We start from the raw sequence: 21,477 nt of genomic DNA on the forward strand, positions 1-21,477 counted from the left end.
CAAGGAAAGGGCCCTTGCCAGGAGCACCGGCTGCTGACCCGAGTCCCCACAGGGGTCTGCCCCGAGTGGGTAGGGCGGCAGCACGGACAGACAGACGGACACACAGCCCCCACCAGCCCGCCTGCCCTGCACAGGGCTCGGGACACCTCACACCCTCTCTCTGCTCCTGCTTTCTTGTGTAGCTTTGCCAGCGTTGATTTCCCCCTCCCTGCCCTTTCCCCGCAGGATCAGAGGCAGAGAGGGGTTCGCGTGTCCGACACCCCACGCCCTCGCAGGACAAACACCCACTCCCAGACTCACACAGCTCCCTGCTCTGCCCAGCTTCGGTGTAAAGCTGCTCCGCCTAAGGCAGCGGACCCAGCAAAGCTCAGCCTAAGGCTGAGCTCCTGCCACCATCTAGCGGTGCTCGGCGCGGGGCGCCCAGCCCAGCCGCCCCAACCAGCATCCCCCCAACATTGCCTGGCAGCCACCAGCCCGGCCCAGCCGCAGCCTTGCCCTCGGCCTCCAGCTCCCCCTGCAAAGCCCCCGTTAGGGTGCAGCCCCCCCTTCCCCAGCTAACAATTTTCAGTTTCTCTCAGTGCTTCTAATTCTTTGCTCGCAGGAGTTGCAGATTTCTTTTCCTGACCCAGATCAGCTCTTGCTTTCTCCTTGTGTCTAGGCTTTCTCAGGTCGCCGGCACCAGCTCTGACCTCACTGAGGATTTCCTTGGAAATTCTCATTTTCAAGCTGTTTGCTCCCCCCTCAGCCCTAACGCACACAAGCAGGTTTTCAGGAGGGGGGGTCTCAAAGTGGCACGTTCAGCCACCCCCATCGCTCTGAGCCCCGCAGCGAGCCCTTAGCCCACTGACCGCCGTCTCCTAACCCCCTTGGAGATCACTCTGAAGCCCAGTTTTGCCCCACAACAGCAAAGGCACCGCTGGAGACACCCCTGCAGCCCCCACCCCACAACCCTCCCCGCGGGCAGGCAGGGACTCACCGGGGCCGGAGGAATCCAGTAGCTCCAGTGCAGCCTGTTCATTTCCAAGCAGTTACTTGTATCACACCGAGCCATCGCACCCAAACCATCAATTTACTGCCTGAAATACCTCTCCAAGGTCTCCTGGGGAGAGAGGTCACCTCGCTGGCCGGGGAGCAGCGGGGAGTGCCGGCTGCCCCAGCTCAATCGCAGCCTCCCACCGCCCAGCTGAGGAGCAATCAGGGGTGATCAGCATCTCCTGGGGGTAACGGCCAGGCTCCATCTCACAGCCTTCTCCAGCTGTGCAGGGCCAGGGCTCCCAGCCTGCCTGGCTCTAGCTAAATGCCAGAGCAAAACCCTCTCTCTTGGTGGCACGCATGAGATTGCTCGTCCTCGTTACTCTGCAAAATGGTGAATGCACCCACCTGGGACCCTCCCCAAGGGAGCAGGCGGTGACCCGGCCCCAGCTGCTCAGCAAACGCAGCTCCAAAGGAAGGGGAGGGTCAGAGTCCAGGGGAAACAGAATTAAACTCCAGGGTGAAAATCCTGCCTGGGGTGTTGAGCCGTGGTGAGTGGTGGGAGGAGATGCACACAGCCACGGGCCACAAAATCCTGTTTCTTATGTTTGTGCCTGCTAGATGACAATTTTGTTCATACAGGGCTCCGGGTACAAGGACATAACAGGTTTACCCACATTTTTCAGTCACTCGCCTTACCCGAGTCGCTCCTGGGCTCTCACCCTTTCCCCCCAGACAACACAACTGCGTGGCGTGATTTATACCAAGACCAGAGCGAGGATATTGCCATCCTCCTCCCTGTAAAGCCCCCTCTTGCTAGAGGGTAGAGGGCATTACCAGAAGGGATCTTCTCAAAGGATAAATGATAATGTAGTGTATTGTGAAATGTTTTATTCACAAACATTAATAAGGTCTATGAAAAAGCTGGTCTATGGATTGCCCTACTCATTTTTTGTAGCTGTAGATTAAATCTTATGTTGTTATTTATTTCATCAAGGTGCAAGAATCATGTTGCAAGGAGCTAACCATAGAGATAGCACAAGGAAATCTATGCTTAGGTCCCTACTGTTTCTTTAACATCCTGTGAAGAAACACCTTCGAAAGGTAAATAGGGAATATTTGTTCTGCTAGGAAGCCTTACAGGTTGGGACGTAGCCTCCCCATCCCTGAAGCAGCATGGTCAATCGGATGCATTTTCTAGTCGAGGATAAGTTACTTCTATCGGTAAAGGTCATAGCACTTAGCAGAGCTGTAAAAGCCCATTAGAAAGGAGAAACTGAGACCTACAAACACAAAGCAAGCTGCCCAAGTCACCCAGCGAGGCACAGCAAGGAACCCAGATCTCCCGAGACTGCAGGGACACGGCTTAGCATCAGCGCTGAAGGAAGATCCAAATCCAGCGAGCCTGCACCTTGCTTCTCAGCATTGCCGCTATTTATTTAGCTGAGTTGTTTTCAACCCAGGGTTAACAGACACCTCAAGGTCAGTCCCCGGGCTACCTCTGAAAAGTTGGCAAAAGCTAACGGAAAGGATACCAGCCAACGGGTGCCACAAAGGATCCTTTGTGTGTGCAACTTCTCGGGGATCTTCCAGGACAGGTGTGGGGCTCAGACATCAAAAGCTTGAAAGTCACCGAGTTAGCTGGTTAACAGCAGACAAACAAGTCGCAAGAGTTTAACACGTACGTGGCTTTCTACCTTTAGCTACAGCTTTGTTTTCTCACTCTGCCAGGCAATTCATCACTAGCAAAATTTTGATTAGAGCTGGAGGGAAAAGGAGAATTTACAATCCAAATTTCAGCAGCTGCCAGCATACTCATTCATGTGAACTTTTGAGAACAACATTTCTTTGAAACTCTCTATTTTAAAAAGAAGGCTAAAGAAATTTGCTTGCAGAAAGGCGGCATTGCTGTGAGAAGAGAGGCTGTTCTTCATTTTCAGCAATACTTTCACGTAATACCAAAATATTTGGCACAAAGCACCCGATTAAAGAAATGCCATCGCTGATGGCAGATGGTACTTCTCATCCCAAGCTGTAGCAGCCTGCTAATGTTAGATGTAATCTGATTGCAAACACAGCGCCTGCATTTTTTCCAGATGAGCAAGCTTTACATAATTTTTCATTGCCCTTATTTTAGTTTGTTAACAAACATCACCGTTATGAGCAAACAGCCTGATTATAGTGTTAGCAAATGAATCCCCTCCCCACCCTTCCAACCTTCCAGCACCTGGAAATGTCCTGTTATATCAGCAAAAACAGCCTTTCCTCCCCCCCATTGTACTACCTGCTTCTAACACCTGGTTTTAAGCTGCTCGTACTATGGAGCCAGGAGGGGGCCTTGAAAGAACCTGACTTAAGGCTATGGCACTAAATTGCAGCAAGACTTTCCCTATGTTAAGAGGCTTGGGAAATATTCCAGGCAGCAGTTTGCTCACCTTCACTTTAGAACAAAATTAATTCGATCGCATATTGATTTGCCAGGTACTTTTTCCCCGGTGGGAACTCACCATAGATCCTCCTGTACGTTTACTGAAGTGTAACTCTACGCAGCAAGAGCTATGAAAACAGGATTTTCTTCAAGGAAGCTGCACTTCTATAAAACTCATTGAACAAAGCTGTGCACTGGCCAAATAGTGGCTGCTCGAGTTATGAAAGAGAGTTTGTTTAACAGAAAACAAGTGAATACGTGTCCGACTGCCTTTCTCTTCCCCTTTGCTGGCTGAGGGACAGGGTTCAGTGGAAGCCAGACGACCGCTTTGCTCACTAAAACAGTGACAGACGCCCTCGAAGCTGAGACCATGCTAACACAGGGCATTAATGCTCATTCAGGGCAGGCATTTCAGAACTAGACAGGTTTCCTAGAGCCATACCAACAGGATATGTAAAAACTCTTCTATTAAAATCACTTTTTTCTACTAATTCTCAGAGTCTCCCCAGGAAAAATTATAAAACAATGTCACAGATTTGCTTTTAAACAACGCTCCCATTCGCCACCAGATTTGAATAGGCACCATTTGGATGCTTTGAACGCTGTTTTTCAGAGAAGCAAGACAGGCTGGCCTCCTTGTACTTGTCAAATACACAGTGCCTAGCTTTTAACAAGCTTCTAAGAGCAAAACAAAGTATGTTTTTCCTACTCTCTCAAGCACTGAAAACCTGCAGGTGCAACTTGTTCCAGCTGCCCAGTAACTGGAGCTAGAATTTAACAAGTCCCACCATCTCCATTTCAACAGCCGTCCATCCAAGACCATCTCCAGCCACCCGCAGGCGTTCTGAAACGCCCAGCCTCTGGCCTCGGTTCAGCTGAGCCGGGTACACGGCACCGGTAGCGGGGAGGCAGTGGAAGGCACGATCATCATCAAGGAACATCAAGGAGAGATGGGTCTAGGTCACAAATTCTGCATTTCTCATGATGGGCACCAGCTACGTTCCCTACCCCATGATACATAAAGAAAAAAACATCTACTAAGGTGCTCACTGCACCAGAGGTAGAACAAAGGTTTGGAAATTCCAATCTATTGCAGACTTTCGCTACTCATTCCCTCCGATGGTCCACATAACATAGGTGATTTATAAAACTTCCACAGCAACTGGGCAGTAGAAATAAAGACAACAGAATAAACTTCATTGTTTTTATTCTGCAAAGCAATATGCACATCTTACAAACACAAAAGTAATCTAGGAGAGAAATGTCATTTCCAAATCAGCTATTAACCATCATGCAACAAGACAAGTGAAATGTAAGAACAAAACAAAAAAGCCATCTTAACCCTACAATCACCTGCAGAGGGTTGAAAACCAAGGCTCAGATTTTCTATGTAATGCCAAAGAAAAATGCAAAAGAAAATGGCAGCTTTCTAAGAACAAGAAAACACGTACAAATAGAATCAAAACTGATTCAAGTCATAGTTAAAAAGAAAAAGAAAACAAAAAAGGAAAGATCAATATGATCCGAACTTTAATATTAAGTTTTTACTCTTCTGTTTGGCTGCATTTAACTTTTGTACATTGCGCCTAGGAACAATCCAATATTCCTCAGTATCACAGCATTTCAACCTGATGGACACCCTTACCCCTCCGCTGCAATACAGGGCTGCAAAGGGATAAACGAAGGCCAAAAACCACAACTCTAACACTTTCCCTTTTGCGATTGTGGGTTGCAATCTTATTATTTCTGAGTACTTCAACAGAGTGGGCGATAAATTGCAAAGCAGGCTCCTCTAATTACCACACAGCAAAACCAGATTAAAAAAAATTCTGTTTTCCCCAACAGCCCAAATTCCAATTAGAGCATTTGGAGTTTGATTTTTAGTTTGCTGAAACAGAAAGGACTCGGCTTTGCTTTTTTAAAGGAGTTGCATCATGTTGGGTGTTTTCTAGGTATTTCCAGAATTTGCAACACCACCCCAATCCATTTCCTATTCCTGCCTTTGGTCCCCCGTTCAAGCCACCCTCGTAGGCAACTCTAGAAGTCAGTATTAATGCAGAAGGCTCGGTATGCGTGAATTAGGAACAGCTCGGACGGTTTTCATGAGAAGCCGTCTACCTGTTTTGGCTTCACTGATTCATTTCAGCGAAGCAGCGTTAGCCCATAGCAGCATCAGGAGAAAACTGGAAGCTTCATTTATCCCTAGACTTCAAAGTAGGCCATCTCTAAAGCTTTGCCTTAACATCCCTGGAGAAAAACGCATGTTAGTTAACACCACTTAAGTAACTGAAATTCTATAAAGGAAATGTTCTGAAGAAAAGTGTGACTATTTTGCTTTAAACGCTCTGACGACTCGCGAACTTACTGAAGTCCCATACATACTGGCCTACAGACCAGTATGGTACCATTCAGTGTCTATAGGTAATAAACTAAGAATCTTATGTTAGCATAATTGAGACTGAGATTTTGACTTGGGCTTCTTCTTTTCCGTAGTTTAGAGTGGAAGGAGGAGGAAAGAAAGCTTATGTGTATGCATGCAGCCCTACAGTTATACTACTGACAAGAAAGCTGAAAGACAAGATGAAAGGTCAATTAAGGCAACCAGTGAGATTTTAAAAGCAGTGGTGGAGATGTCTGCAGGAAAACCCTGACTCCTGAAAATTAAGCAGGCTACTCAATAAGAAGCCAAAAAGAAACAGCAAAAGCCAGAATGGGGAAGGGAGAAATGCACCGAATAAACCCTCTGATTTAAGAACGGACACAGAGAACAGTGTGTGTTTTACTGTGTGGTTTCTTTGACCTTAATCACGGCAGCCCTAGTTCTCTCCTTGTCATTCTCCCCGGAGTGGACAGCATTAAATGGCAATCGCCCAAAGCCAATCAAAGTGTCATTTTCAGCTGCCCTTCAGAGATGGATGGAGCGTCCCAAAGTGAAGCTCTGTAACAGACTATGGGCTTTCTTTTCCTTTCATTATTTGCACTTGCCCAAGGCTGTGCAGAGCCCCACCAGACTGTTAACACATCTTTTTATTAAGTTTCACTTTCTAGAAAAAAAAGTTCACAGAAAGCTGCTCTGCAGCAGAGACGCACAATCCTGGTTTGAGGGCTGCAGATGGGAGGCCAGGTGGAAAGCTTTCCAGATAGTCTCTATGCTGACTGATTCTCTGGCATTCAGCAAGCCAAATGAGAAAGGAAAAAAAAGAAGAAAAAAAAAAAATCAAACTTAGCACTTTTCAGTAAGAAACATTTTAAAATGGGACTTCACTTCTTAATTTTTTTACTATGAATAAAAGCACAAGTTTGTCCTAAATACAGCACTATTAAAATGTGAATATGTATTTCTTTTTTCAAAAAAACCCTAACATGTTGATATCTTTTCTTGCAAGCAAGGAGCAAATGGAAGAAAGTATTAGGCCACACAAATACACATTTAATTCATGTAGTAGATTGGTGGCTCTGGAAATGCAGTATTATATCAAAGGTGCATACTGTTTCAAACACACTGTACATACCATCGGGCAAAAAACAAAGATCTGTTGGTTTGTTTGAGACACTTGCAAAGGCATCTTAACCTGCCCAGGTGCAGCTAGACAAAAATATCTTGCTCTGACTATATGTAGCCATATCACTAAACATATCTACACAAACATTCGGCTATGTCCACAGGTAAAGACTGAAAGTTTCCGGCCGCACTACAATGCGGAACAAGTGCATCATCTGACCTATTCTGAATATACTTTTATAAATATGTACAAATCAATTACAGGCACTTGAAATGTCTTTGGTTGGAATAAACCAACATTGCAAGATAATGTATTCACAGAGTGTTAAGACCCATTCTGGGTTCAGCAGGCAATGATTACGGTTCTCAGTCACTCTCAGTAAAAGGAGACGATGGATTATGCTTCTGACAAAGCAACCTAAACAAAAGAAAAAGAAAACATTTAATTAAAGTCAAATTCTTAATCCCACAACAGTGATATTACTTATCTCCATGCAGCTGGCATATCTGTCCTTGCTTTTTCAAGAACCTTGAAAAGTCTAACTTGGAAAGGAAATCAAAGTAAGTCTGAAGGTGTTTTGTACTTAGCATAATCAATTTAAAAAAAAAAACAACAAAACAAAAAAACTCAGAACAGCTTATACTACAAAATATCATTAAGATCAAAAGGTGCCAACATTAGCTTCCTACTTCACAATTAAATATATTCATATTTAATCCTTCACGCAAAGCGCAGGTCTCCAATGAAGTATTGAATAATGACTGTTTCAATAGTTTTGTCATTGTTTTAATTTAATTCTGATTAACAACCATTAGAATTACATATCATGTTTTATTCAAACTTCTCAGTCTGTTGTGATAAAAGATAAATAAAACTACTCAATGCTAGCTATTCAATGCTTCATACAAAATGGTGCAAGTAACATCAGAATTATGGCAGAAGAGTTGCATTACAGCATTTACTGAACCGCAATAATCCACTTCTGCAGGAGAGAAATCTAACTCTGAGGATCTGCAAAGCACATACATGTATTTTGTAGCAGCTGTACTGCTGCTACCGTCTGTACTGTCCACAATGAAACACCTATGCCTCTTTGAAAGGGAATTAAATCTACATCTCCAGAGATAAGAAAAACCAGTCGGTACTATGTGAAAAAGGAGGTTTTCTATGTTTTCTTATCAGAGTCAATATTTTGTTATTACACAGACTCACCTTTTCAGAGCAGAATTCTGTATTGCTTTGCCTCAGTTTGCTTGGTCTGCCTTTAATAACTGCATAGCAGAACATTGTAATCACCATCACAAAAAGAAAGTAACTGGTATGCATGAGATGCAGGTTTATTAGAGAGCGATCATCCTGCACAGAGAATTAAAACCATTTACTGACAATGCACCGAGAGTTGGCATTTTATATTAAAGCAATAATTATCAGATCAGCACAGAAATTACCTCATGAATCAACTTTCTCCCCTTTGCGCAGCTGGCATAGTAATGAAAATGATTCCTAATTGTGGCACAAAGAGCCAAAAGGTTCATGTTAAAAATCTACTAGAGATCTCTTCCCATATACTGGCAGTGTCTTTTGCCAAATGATTTCAAAATATAAATGTTAGTTATTAAAAGCTGTGAGGCACACGGAGATTACATGCAGACCATCACGCCCACCAGGGGTGAAGCATACCCAATTCTGTCTCATAATAAACCAGCACTGAATATGACTATTTTAGGACATGAACAGAACCATATTCAATTGAACAAGAGCTAAGCATTTATTCAACATAACATATAAAAACACCACGGCACTTACATCTGGAACTATAACGGTTAGTTTGGGATTTAAAGCATGATACACTTTTCCGATTGCTCCTTTGTAACACCAGAAAGGGTTATAATCTTGTGCGTATTTTGTATTAGAGTCCCTTGCTGTGGTAAAGATCTTGTACCAAAGTGTAGCATTGCTGTATGTTTCAGGAACACAATGTGGTGGCTGGCTGCAGAAAAACAGAAATAATTAGCACCCCAATTGCCATTCTCCATCTTCAGTAAGGCTAACTTTTAGAACTGCGTCGAGTCTTCTCAACAGCAGCATAAAATACGGTTTTATTTTGGACCTTTCAAAACAACAAAAAACAAAGCTTAACCAAAAGGATGTATAAAAAACATATGACTCCTACACTAAGATTAGAATTTAACTGCATGTTGTTCCAGTAAGTCAACATCCCACAGCTTAATTAGAAAAACATTGGTTTTCATAAGGCTTCACACAGTCATGTGAATCTATCTGGTGGTTCTCCAGGGTACACTGAATAGTGTCAGGGAGTCTAGAGAAGACAAAGGGAAACTATTTTGATGAAAAGTCTGCACTGCTGGGGTATGGTAGCAAAGCAGCATTTGGCTTACGCTGATCTCTCAGCAGGGAAGAGGATAAGAACCTTAGTGTCAAGCCTTAGCTCTCACACAAAAAGTAATGAAACTAAATTATACGGTATCTTTCTTAAATATTCATGGATTCTTTTGTTCCTAGTGAAGTTTAAATCACAGGTAGCATGTTGAAAGACAGGTAGGGGCTATAGTTCAAAACATCCACAGAAAAATCTAGTGCCGCTAAAAGACAGCAAAAGTCTCAAGACAGGGTTTTTACTGGGGGAAGGACGGCAGGTACATAATTTCCACAGTCAACAATAACGTTCATCAGGAAGTAACAACCTCAGAGGACCAGCCGAGGAATTAATCACGCAGTAACCAGTCTATGAAGGAGTGTTTAAAACGCACTTACACTGTGACAGGAAATACGTTGCTGGCTGCTGTCACAGTCATGCAGGTTGTGAACACAACCTGCTCGCAGTGGCCGTGAAGAACGCAGTCATCTGAATTCCAGGCAGCCGGCAGGGTGAATGTAATATTTATCTCCTCATGGGATTCTCTGCCTTTGAGAAAGAGAGAAGGAAAGCTGGTTTTCGTTCACAAACGTATCTGAGCAGCAATCACTAGGATAAGGACAACATTCAAACGACTAAGGCAGTAACCATCACCCTGAACCTGTACCTTTGAAGTCATCCAGGATCTTTACTATCAACAAAGAGAGCAAAAAGAAAGTTAAAAAACAAACCAAACCAAACTACAAAAAACCCAGCTGCTGGTCTTTCTAATCTCTCCTGCGCCCAGAAGCAGTGGGGTCATTAGGCTCCTTTCAGAAACAAAAAACTTGCTATTTGTAAGTGAATTCATGCATGGTCAGAGAACTTTATTAGAAAGTAAAATCACAGAACTTTAGCCTTTCTCCTCCCAAAGACTTTGTTCCACATTTGCTTCTTCTGACACTTACTTTTCAAATTGGAGATATTCATGTAGACAAAAAGGTGCCAGCAGATACTGAACTGCAGATTAAGTAGTGTACGTTAACTCCATGCGAACATAGTCATACTGAAAATAAAACCAGGCTACTGGAAATGGAACTTGCACTTGATAGCTCTTAAAGCAGTAACAAAATAACAACATAAAATGCAGTAATACAGATTTACAGCTATGGCAAATGTCTCTTCACAGGTCTCTGAGGTTCAAGACACCTTCAGGCATTATTATAAAATGCAACCGTGGCTAAAAGCTAAAATTCAGCGAGGTTCTATTATCCATTTCTACTGATTCTCTACAGTCTCCTGTCAAAACTTACTGCCAGGGCAGCCACATAACAGATCAGTCTCTCCACACCACAGAAATTTTAACCATCTTATTGGCTGCTGTTTGTGACATTAAAGTTTATTCATGTAGGCATTTTAGATAAACTCTGTATTTTTTAGACAAAGTGCTACTTGATCTCTAATGTATATACATAAATGCCTTCAAAATGTGAGTAAGGACTTGAAGATGTATTAAGATAGAACTGAAGATAGCCACTGCAGAAGCTTTTGCTGCTCAGAATTTTGTTGGCTTAAAAATTACCTTCCATTGTCATTAGGTTAATCATTTAAAACTGTAAAGCCTGATCTTGGTAAACCTACAGGTTCTTTTCCATTCTGAATGCAAGGAAAAGTTTTTCTAGTAAACAGATGAAAGGCTCTATATAGGAATATACTCAGAACAAATCTGGAAACACATATATGTTCTAAGCAAAAGATTTATCTCACCAATAATAAGCTGGTGAGTTTTTATTTGATTATATAGTTATCACTCAAATTTACAAAGGTCAAGTCTTGCATACCTGAGAGTCCAATTTGGTGTCCAAATATTGTGGAGCTTAGATGTGTGACATTGCGAGAATATCCGCCAAATGGTCGGAGTGGGTCCAGCGTCAACGTGATTGTAACAGAGATGTTTATTGGACCAGAGTCCTCAAGAGTTTGTGGAGACTGTGTAGAAGATCTCGCCTGTCCGCTAGTCACGGTACTTTCTGGAGTTGTGGTATCATTGATGAGATGCTTTAAGGTTTCATTCTCAGATATACAGAAGTCCAAATCATTAAACCTCAGGAGGAAGGTATTCCAGTCCTTAAAACAAGTGTGAAGATTTCAACCAGATTAGCAAGTTAACTCTCGGCTGCCACTTCCCTAGAGCAGTGCAGACCCTGACACGTACCATCCCGCCCGCAGTTCCAAGCCATTTAACAAAAATTACGTGGCTCATAAAGCAAGCACAAATACCACCACGGCCATCTCAACAACAGGGCAAGTTGTTTACAAAGTTAGAGGTGTTCAATCCCAGCCACCACCTGACCACTGCTCGGCACAGCGGCAGAATATCCTCCTTTAAACTTCAGAAAGGACATACCAACTTGGGCCGTTCTCACCACGCTCAGGGCACGAGCGGTTTCTAGCAATGTTTCCCTCATTACGGAATAGATAAGATCAGAAGTTTCACAAACAAGCTAGCTGGCACAACAGAATAAGAAAAAGAAAGGCTCCTAGCCATAGGAGGGAAGATCCACGTCAGATGATTCGGCCTCATCCTCAAACTAAACCAAGACTATTCTCAAAGGTTCACACCAATAGCCTCTCTCCTTATGAAATCAGAGGCAAGTATAAAGGAAGACAATCTCCCATAAGACTCTGTGCACTCCCATGAGAGGGTTCTTGGGGAAAAAAAAAAGCAACTCATTAGCTTTGGGCATGTTTTTCAAATTAGTATTCCCACTGTTTAGCTCAGGAACTTTCTGTACCTACCTCTGTCATTTCTGGTGACTTGATCTCCTTGATTTTGAAGAAATAACCCAGTGTCAGAAAAGCTATTGCCATAGCGCTTACACTGATCATAAAGACCACAAGCGGAGGTCGACTGCTGATGTAAACCTTCAGGTTCTCCAACAGGTTTATGTTGAACATTATTCTGATTGTTCTCCTAAAAATAAAGAATATTACAACAGAGTGATTGGGCTGTGTGTGTTACTGAGCTGGGCTGGTAGGTCACATGAGACAAAAGTTTGACAACAAAAAATGGAATCATATACTAAAATGAGATTCAATTATATGACTGTACTGTTCATTGAACACAGACTCAGCCTTACGTAAAGCACAAATCAAAACATGCTTGACATCATCTTCTCAGTGCCTGAAATTGCCAGCTGGAAACAGATTTTAAGAAATGAGGACAGCTTCTAGCACAGCCAAATATCGCTGATAAGCAATAAAACCAGTTCTTTTCTTTCCCCAGACACCTCGACAGGATATACACTGCTACACTTTAATTCCAGTAATGTTTGAATTCATCAAATTACAGTGCGGATGGAGTTGTAACGCAGCCCACAGATCAAACTTTGTACATCCTTGCATATACTTTCAAAACTGAGGCTGAAGCCTTAAAGATCCCCCTTTACCCTGTCCCTAGCCCCAAATGCCTCTACCTTCAAAATGGGATCTGAGAAGCAGCCTACGTTATTTTAGGCTTCTGCATCAGGAATCCTGTGATCAGAAACACCTAACAACTGCACTAGGGTGGAGGCTGGAAGACTCCCTTCTTTACTTGATTGTTGCAGGATCTAGAGAACTTTTGCTAGAGTCTGTAAACAAAGAGAGGACCTTACACATGCTGAGGAAATGTACTGAATCATTAATTTTTGTCCAAAATATAATATTTTGTCTGATTCCCCTTCTGAATTTTCTTTTCATTTGCAGAGCAGAAAGACCCAAACTAAGTTTACTGTATCGGCTTCCCCACCTCCACTCACAACGAGAAGCACACCGTTCAGTGTTAAAGGGCAGCCTTGCAGCACCTACTTCAGAAGCTCTGCAAGGAAGGACCTTCAAGCAAACATCTTATCTTTGTCTTACCTAAAATTCTGGCTGAAAAGGCTTTTAACCCCAACTAAACTAGAAAGGCGGTAACTGTTCCTAGCAATGTGTTGCTTATCCCCAAAATCCATACGAAAAGGCAAACTTCAGGACTAGCGTCTAAAGAATTCAGCACTGCAATGGTTAATGTTTGAGCATTCATAGAGATCTGACAACATTTAATTAAGTCAGGGACTCTGCTCCCTGCAGGTCTGGGTGATTCTCATTGACTCTTATTAGAAGCACATGTCATTTGCAATCCGGATGTAGCACAGCTGAAGAGCGGTAAGTCTGAGGACGAGAGAGCAACAGGTTTTGAGAAAGAGGGCAAGGGAGAGAGCGGTCTTTGATCTGATCTATTGATTTAAAAGAAAGCAAGAGAAGGGAAAAGGACAAGCTTTCAGACAAAGTCTTTTTCAGATCCCACAGCGTACAATGATCAAAACTTTCTTGTGTGTACTTGAGACTTTACTGGCAGAAATGCTTCTGTTATTCTTAACAGAAGGAATATTGACAAGACCTGCAAAACTGCTCCAGAGAGGGGAAAATTCAACTCACTGAGAAGAGACCCGAGGTCCTGTGGCAATAACGCAACGCCGAGCTGTGCACGCTGACTTTCCCCATCTCCTCCCCACACACCTACTTGCTCGCCTCTGTGAAATCTGCTGAAACAGGGCTCGCTCCAGAGCACAAGATCACGTCCTGGGTTTACTATTTTGCACCATCAACCAATTTTCATCCACTCTGCAAAGACCAGGAAAGCCGGCAACTTTTCATCAGCAAGAATGACTGGGTGACAAACACCTCTACAAAAAAACCATAGCGTGTCTGAGAGTGAAAAGCACGGTGCAGAGAAAGGATGGAGAGAAGGAGAGGAGAGGAAAGAAAAGGTGGACAAATGTGCACCTTACCAGAACTTCTTTGTCCAAGCCCAGCTATGCTATGGCCGAACGGGCCAGTGAAGGTGTCAAAAGAAGGCAGGAGGCAGAGGGAAAGGGAGAGCTGGTGTTGGTAAGGATCACGCTGGGTACGATCCGCACTTCTGTATGTTCTGTCTCCTATCTTGTCACTGGCAGCAAATTTCTTAAATGAGCCCTAGTGAAAAATCCCAAACACTTCATCTAGAAACATTGGAGACACATGTTGAGATGGAAAAAGATCAAAAGATAAACCAAAAGCAGAGTTGTATTCAGTGTTCCCTTCTGAATTTCCTTTTGAAAATAACAACACAGATGCAGGCTTTATTACAGCATTTAATCAAAGCTGAATGTCACCCACAGCATATACAGTACTGTGATTCCTTTTTAAAGGGGCTTCCAACAGCTCCATTAGCATGCTTGTTTACCACAGGGTCTAAAATCCGCCATAAAACTGGATGCGCTGAAAAGCATACATATAAAAATATTTAGGCTAATATTTTTATGTAAGAGATCACCAGCTTTTAAGTGCTGGTTGCTTAATATGCTCCCATAACTCAACGGCTTGTGAAAGTAATTAGAAAATGCTATAAGCTGCAATTTCTGAAGCATAATATGCCTTTTGAGCATTTGCGAGAGAAAAGGGAACAACTGTGGATTTCAATACTAGAGCTGACAGGAAAATAGCAATCGGACACAGTTAGTGCAAACCAGAACTAAGAAGAATGTTTCCACGCTGCTGCCTGAAGAACTACCGATTTTTTAGGAAATAAAGTGCTTAAATAACACTAATTATCAAAGAACTCGTGAAACAGATCAGTGCACGTAAATCAAAAGGTATATTCCCACTAGATTTTAGGGGTCCGGTTAATGGTCCACACACTTAAACTCCTCCTTGCTGTTAGGACCTGTTAGAAACACGACGCAAATGCTATTCTTCTTCCAGCTCCGGTTGTAACTAACAACTTCCTCTGTGTAAATGAATAACCTAAAGAATATAATTTAAACTTTTATGTCTTTTTCACACAATTAAAAAAAGAAACCAAATGCTATTACCTCCTGGCAGGTCAGGAAAGCAAGATCAGATTTCACTTTTTAGCTAAATAAATAATTTAGAAAGTGGCTCTAATAACTGCTGCCTGCTGCTCTCCACTCCGGCTAAGCCTTTTAATACTTGTGCAATAAAAATCTCCGCAGTCAGCCTAACAAGTAGCTCAAGCGCAACAGGAAGAATGAGAACTGCCAGCCTGGAACATTGGCCACCGACTCCAAAGTAATTGCTCAGTATTGAGGTGTATACGTCAAGACAAAATGCCACGTTCAGGCAGAGTTGCAGCTGGCGGTACTCATCGGGAAACACTCGACACGCACCGGAGAGATGCCGTGCTCTTAAATTAGCCCTACGAACCCTGGAAATTCTGTTATATAGTTAAAAAGATAGAAATGGTAAAGGATGGAAATACACAACAGGTAATACGTTCGAGTCCCAGGTAAACACAGAACTGGGTAGGCGTCTAAAAAGCGAGAAATTAGTCACTTATTCTAGAGTTGAGGGGGTCTTCCTCCCCAACAGCTCAAGACCACATACAGCAACCTCAAAGAAGTAACATTTTAAATTCCTCCTTATTTCCCCTTCTTGTTGTGCATGTAAGAAGAGTCAGTCTAGAGGAGAAAAACATTCAGAGGGGTTTAAATAATAAAAACCCACCACTGAAATATCTTAAGGAAGAAAACTGGGTGGCAGAGAAGGGCAGCAGGCCAGCGCTAACCCATCCCACCAGCACTCCATTAAGACCTCTCATGTTTTCTAAGCCTGAACATCTTATTGCACATAATAGCATTTAATCTTAACTGTGCAGTTCAGTTTATTTATAAAACAATTATGTTTTGAAAGATGCCCCATTACTAGCAGTACAATGGGGGTTAGGAAATGGGTCACATCAGGGTTAACCACTTTGAATGAAAATGATGTTGCGTGCCAGAAAAACACTCATAAACACCAATCAACTGAACTGTGATTTTCCTAGCAAACCACCCATAAGTAACAGGCAAACAAAGAAATGGTGTTGATCTCAAGCTAAAGTGCCTCTCATTTAAGAACAGTAAACAGTAGCAGGTACCAAAAATACCTTTAATTTGTTTTTTTTCTCTTCAAACCAAACTTGATGTCTAACACCTGAAACACAAAAATAGTAAAGCAAAATAGATCACAGTTGTGTAAACTGTGAAGCTGCCTATTAAAGGTCAAAATATTCAAAATGGTCTGTCAAAGCTTTATAAAGACTAATTAATAAGAATGTCTGTATCTCTAATCTAGTATAATCAGCCTATCAAACAGAACTAGCAAAAGTAACCTCAGCTGATCTCACAACTGAAAATAAAGCCTCTGCTGGTTCTCAGAGCAGCAGCAATTATTATCCCCCCCTCCTTTTTTTTAACGGAAAGAAAACAGGATAAAAATTAAAATTAAACAGAAGCTTCTAACCTCACCAGAAGGCTGCCCTCTTCTGCCCTGAAATGAACTATTAACTTCTACTACATAAACCATCACAAACTTTTACAGTCCATCTCTTTCAGGAATTGGGGAAGGCTAATCAAGACTTCTTTTTTTTTTCTTTAAATCTTCGTTAGAATTTCACAACGTAATATTTTTATCATAAAACACGCAGTTGGGAGGAAAAGAGGGGTTTCCTACTAATTTTATAGGAAGATTTACTTTACCATATTGATATCAGTTCATCTTTTTAGGAAGCACACCAAGACCCTGCGGGATGAAATTGCGCAGCCTAAAAGCTCTGTCAGCAGCAGCAGGGCAGGCAGGGCTGCCTGCTGGAGCAATGAACGGAGGGGACCCTCCGGAGCACAGCACTTTTCTGTCCAGCTGATCCTCTTCCCCTTCTCCTGCCCTTCAGTGTTAAAAAAATAAAACAAAGTAAACAGACTCACAGTAAATGCCATCAGTCTTCTTCACAAAGTAGAAGAAGAGAAGTAATCAAGACTTGCGGAGGAAGAAAGTTGATGAAAACATCACCCAGGGTCCTTCAACCCTCTGCCACCAAATATAACCAAAAGATCCGCAGCCAGATGTGCACAAACACACCTACTCCCCCAAGACTGCTCCAAGACAAAGCTCCCAAGTGGGAGATAACAGTGAATCGGCTCAAACCAGTCAGTGGCTCATCACAGTTTCCTGAGCTATTTTAGCCTATAAATATCTTTACTGATAAAAAAACATTTTCCTAGAGCCTGGAAGCAGAAAGCATGGCAGGAAAACGGCCTGGCCCTTTGCACGTGCAAAGAGCACAGACAGAAGACGCTGTACAGCACAGAACGGGAGCGAGAACATCACCTGTTGAAAAGGAGATTCTTTCCTCGTGTTATTCTGATAACAGAGTCAGTCAGGAAGCAGGTTATTAACAAAAGCCTGAGAGCTTGCAAGAACAGAACGAAGCAAAATGCTTCATACTTGCATGAAATGTTTCTTTCCACCTCTCAAAACACTTTTCAAGGCATAATTAAGCATTTCAACATCCCCAAGAGCTACATAATCAGTAAACATTTCAGTTCTACGCATGAAACAAAGCCAAGGAAGGGAAGTAATTTGGTCAGTTATAGTAAATTTTAAGGATCAAATTGATACTGAATTTCAAACACCCAAGTTCCTGACTATAACTCTTGCTAAAGACAGAAAACTTACAGTAAAAAGTAGATGAGTTAAAAAATAGAAAGGAAAATACGTGGATCAACATTACTCAATCTGTGTATGCAATGTTTCCAGATACTTAGCAGCCCTTCCCAACAAATGCGTCTTGTAGTTCAAAATGTCTGGGGTGGATTTAACACAAGCACCTGAACAGTGTGTCATCTGATGCTCCTGGGACAGCAAAGTTGATTTTAATTTACCACTTAAAGAAAAATTTATGCAGAAACAGAAAAATGCAAACAAGTTCCAAATACTTTTTTTAAATGCTAAGAGTTTTAAAAAATTGAAGAACCAGAAAAGGATAGAAAAGTTATAAGCCAGAAAATATAAATGATGCGACGAAAGCCTTATTTCACTGGTTCAGTGAACCCCAAATTCTGACCTTTTTTGAAGGCGAAAACCACAATTTAAAATATACCCAGCTGTAAAATGAAAGTAAACCTAACCTCTGGTTGAAAATGGACATTTTGCTGCCAGACTTTGAAAAGGCAGCCCTGTTTGCCAAGTGAGCCTGTGCCATGGGCAAGAGTACACTTTCATATACAAGAGTTCTGGCTCGGGCATTTTTAAAACCTTCCAACTTTTACAAGTCAAGGTCATGACTTACAACATGATTTATCACAATCTAGATCATATGGACTACAGTAAAATATACGATATTAGACTTAAGAGCTTTGAAGTTGTATTAAAAAAATGCTATTCTGGTTATTGCTGATTAGCACGAGAACCTGGGAGAGGAAGGGAAAAGTAAAATGATTCAGTTTTATAGGATCTGTCGAAGTTCCATGAGAAATCAAATTCTGCGTATACCGTACTGACAATAGCCAAACAAATGCAGTTCACAGAAAGGCTTTACTCAAGAAGTATGAAAAGTCTCAGTAACAGTTTAATAATCAGAAATTGGTTTAATGACCAATTTAAGAAGGTCTATCGTTGACTTCATTAAGGCTACCCATTAAGGAATGCAGTACAGAATTCAGCAGTGTAAATACAAAAAAATGCCAGAAAAAGGCTCTTCAGACTGTTTGTAATGAGAACTCTTGCTTGTAATGAGAACTGTAAGGCACCGGAGACGCAGACAGATACACAGCTTGAATCACAAGCAGAAAATGACTGACAAGTTGAGGAAATTGCAGCTTTAGTGGAAATGGCAAAATAAGAGTTCTGGATATAGGAAGAAGTTAACACCGGCTGCGTGAGAGAAGTAGGAAAACAGCCAGTGGCCACTAGTGAAGGAGAGAATGCAAACAGCAGCAAAAATGACTGAAGTAAAGGACTCGGACAATAGCTGAAATATCAAGGATATGGCAATAGTATTGCCATGCCTCTACCCTTCATCCCCACTGGTGTAAAGAAATGGGACTTTAATTTGCTTAGCCCAAACTCATGTAGGTAAGTACAGTCTCCATTTTACAGCTAGATAATTAACAAAATCTGACATGCCAGGACATACGCAAGTCCTCTTCCAAAACAAAACCCGGGAGTTCCGAGTCCTGGGAACCAGCTTTATTCACAGGATGATCTTCTCAAAAAAATGAAACTCCCAGGACAGACAAGGGAGCTTGTCACAGCTTTTGGCAAGGGAAGATTTGGGAAAAGCAACAAGATTCTGACACCAACGAGTTTCATTAATACTTAGTTTAGGGCTCATTTGATAAAACAGGTTCATTTCTACAAAAAATGTTACGCTATTTAATTAAAAAAAAAAAAAAAAAAAGACGCTCACAGCTAACAGACCTGCAGGAACGCTGTCGGGGAGTGTCTAAGGCGGGAGCTGCACCCCTGTGGTACGACATCCATCCAGGGGCGATGGACGTGTCCTGCCTCTTGCCGGATGCATCCGGCTCACACAAAGGACACCGAGGTCTGTTTGTTCCTGCCCTCGGATGCTCACTGACAGAGCACACTGTCTATTTTGTATTATCAGGCGGCATTTCAAGTTCTTGTCTTTCAAGTGGAAAAAGAAGAATCACATTCCACCGGCCCTGAACCGCTCCTCAAATCAACCATGGGAAGTAACAGAGCTGCTCAGGTCTTAATCCTCTTTGATGGGACTAAATCTAGGGTCAAAGAGCATTCAGTCTCGCAGGCACAATGCAATGTTATCTCTGCTCAGTCTGCCCGCGCAAGTTGTCCCCCGTCCTGCGGACACCTGCTGACCAGAAATTGGACGGCAGCCATCGGCTCGCTCCAGAGACCAGGGGAAAAGCAGGTCGGTGAAGTGGCAGGAGCTCGCTAGATGGACCTAGAACCATTTCGTACGTCCAACCTAGAAGCAAAAGGATTCGCACGTATTTCCTATAATTCAACCGTTTATAAAAACGCATTAACAATTTACCGCAAAAGATGGGCCCAGCCACGACAGGCTTTCATCTCACGACAGACTTCTAACCGCAAAACTTCTCAGAAGTTCGATGAGGATGCAGAGAGTAATCCTTGATGAATTCTTATCTAGACTCCAGGTTTGTCTAAGAGGGCAAATCTACCCGTATAATTATACCACTAGAGCTAATCATGCAAATAAATTTCCCCAGAGAAGACAAGCCCTTAAAAAGCAAACAAGGGGGGGGGGGGAAGCTCTGCTGTAATCTGTTCTTTCCCTTGTCAGGCAGAAATGTTTCCCAGGGTGTCCATATCTGTGATTATGAGATACGGTTCAAATTTAACGTTAGGTACCTAGCAGCCATGTTCTAGGCACGATGCACCAGAAATTTTATTATTAAAATCATAACATCTTTAGACAGAAGTTAAATAAAAAAAAATAAAAGAGGATAAAATACGGATATGTAGTGAATAGCAAAAAAAACAATGAAGGGATCACTATTCAGGAGCAATTTTGAAACGGAAATATTTTTAGTGCTACCGGAATTACTCTTTCTTACTATTTTTTCCTGGTACGCTGCCGCACATACAAAGTTCACGCTAACAGCCTTTTTAAAAAAAATTTTGAAGTAAGTAATAAAGTAGAACTAAGGCTAAAATGTATCAGCCAAGCCAAATCACCCGCGTTTATCGTACCGCCACGTAGATCCGAGAACCAACGACCGGGCCGAACCTCTGCGGGGCCGGCGGCGGGATGGCCCCGCTCACCCGCCCTGCCCCGCCGACGGGGCCGGGGCTCCGGCAGCCGCTCCCGCAGCGGCTCGCACGGCGCTTCCACCGTTACACAACCGTCACCGGGGCAACCCAACGCCCCGCTCCGGCCCGCGGACCCGTCAGCAGGGATCTCGGCGTCGGGGCCCGGAGCTGCGCCCCCCCCCCCCCCCGCACACCGGCGGGACCCTCCCGGGACGAAGAAGGGCGAAGGCGACCCCACAGCCAGCGCGCCCGGGTCCGCCAGGCCGGCGATGGCCGGGACCCCCGCGCCCGGCACGGGAGGCCCGCGGGCCCCGTCAGCCAGAGCCACCCCCGTCCCCATCTTACCGGCGCCCGAAGGGGGGAAGAGGCCCCCGGGCCGGGCGGGTCGAGGCCCGGAGGCAGCGGCGGGGCTCAGAGGCGGCGGGGCTGCCGTGCGGGCGGGCTCTGCACCATCCTCCTGCCCTGGCGGGGGCTAAGGGGAGGGGCCCGGACCGGGGGAGGCCGCTGCCCGCGCCGCTGCCCGGACACCCGCCTCCTTCGCCGCCGCCTCCCGCTGCTTCCGGGGACGCAGCCGTGACCTCTCACCCCGGCCGGCCGCGCGGACGGTGGCGCAGGGG

At 43.5% G+C, this 21,477-nt stretch overlaps 1 protein-coding gene across 2 annotated transcripts; it reads right to left on the reverse strand.

Annotated features, from left to right (window-relative positions):
* Positions 1–4,590: 4,590 nt before the first annotated feature.
* On the reverse strand, positions 4,591–21,471 carry TMEM248 (transmembrane protein 248). 2 transcript variants are annotated; one of them, XM_075168796.1, is made up of 7 exons: positions 21,206–21,471; positions 12,059–12,233; positions 11,101–11,386; positions 9,679–9,829; positions 8,710–8,893; positions 8,116–8,259; positions 4,591–7,320 (listed from the first exon to the last, which is right to left on the reverse strand). In XM_075168796.1, exons 2-7 carry the CDS (start codon positions 12,215–12,217, stop codon positions 7,300–7,302), a joined length of 945 nt encoding a protein of 314 aa, XP_075024897.1. In that variant the 5' UTR covers positions 12,218–12,233; positions 21,206–21,471; the 3' UTR covers positions 4,591–7,299. The 2 variants fall into 2 exon arrangements, with proteins under 2 accessions (XP_075024897.1, XP_075024896.1); XM_075168795.1 differs by lacking the exon at positions 21,206–21,471 and adding an exon at positions 19,520–20,070.
* Positions 21,472–21,477: the final 6 nt, after the last annotated feature.

Source organism: Calonectris borealis, chromosome 19 (assembly GCF_964195595.1).
Source record: "Calonectris borealis chromosome 19, bCalBor7.hap1.2, whole genome shotgun sequence".
NCBI classification, from domain to species: domain Eukaryota; kingdom Metazoa; phylum Chordata; class Aves; order Procellariiformes; family Procellariidae; genus Calonectris; species Calonectris borealis.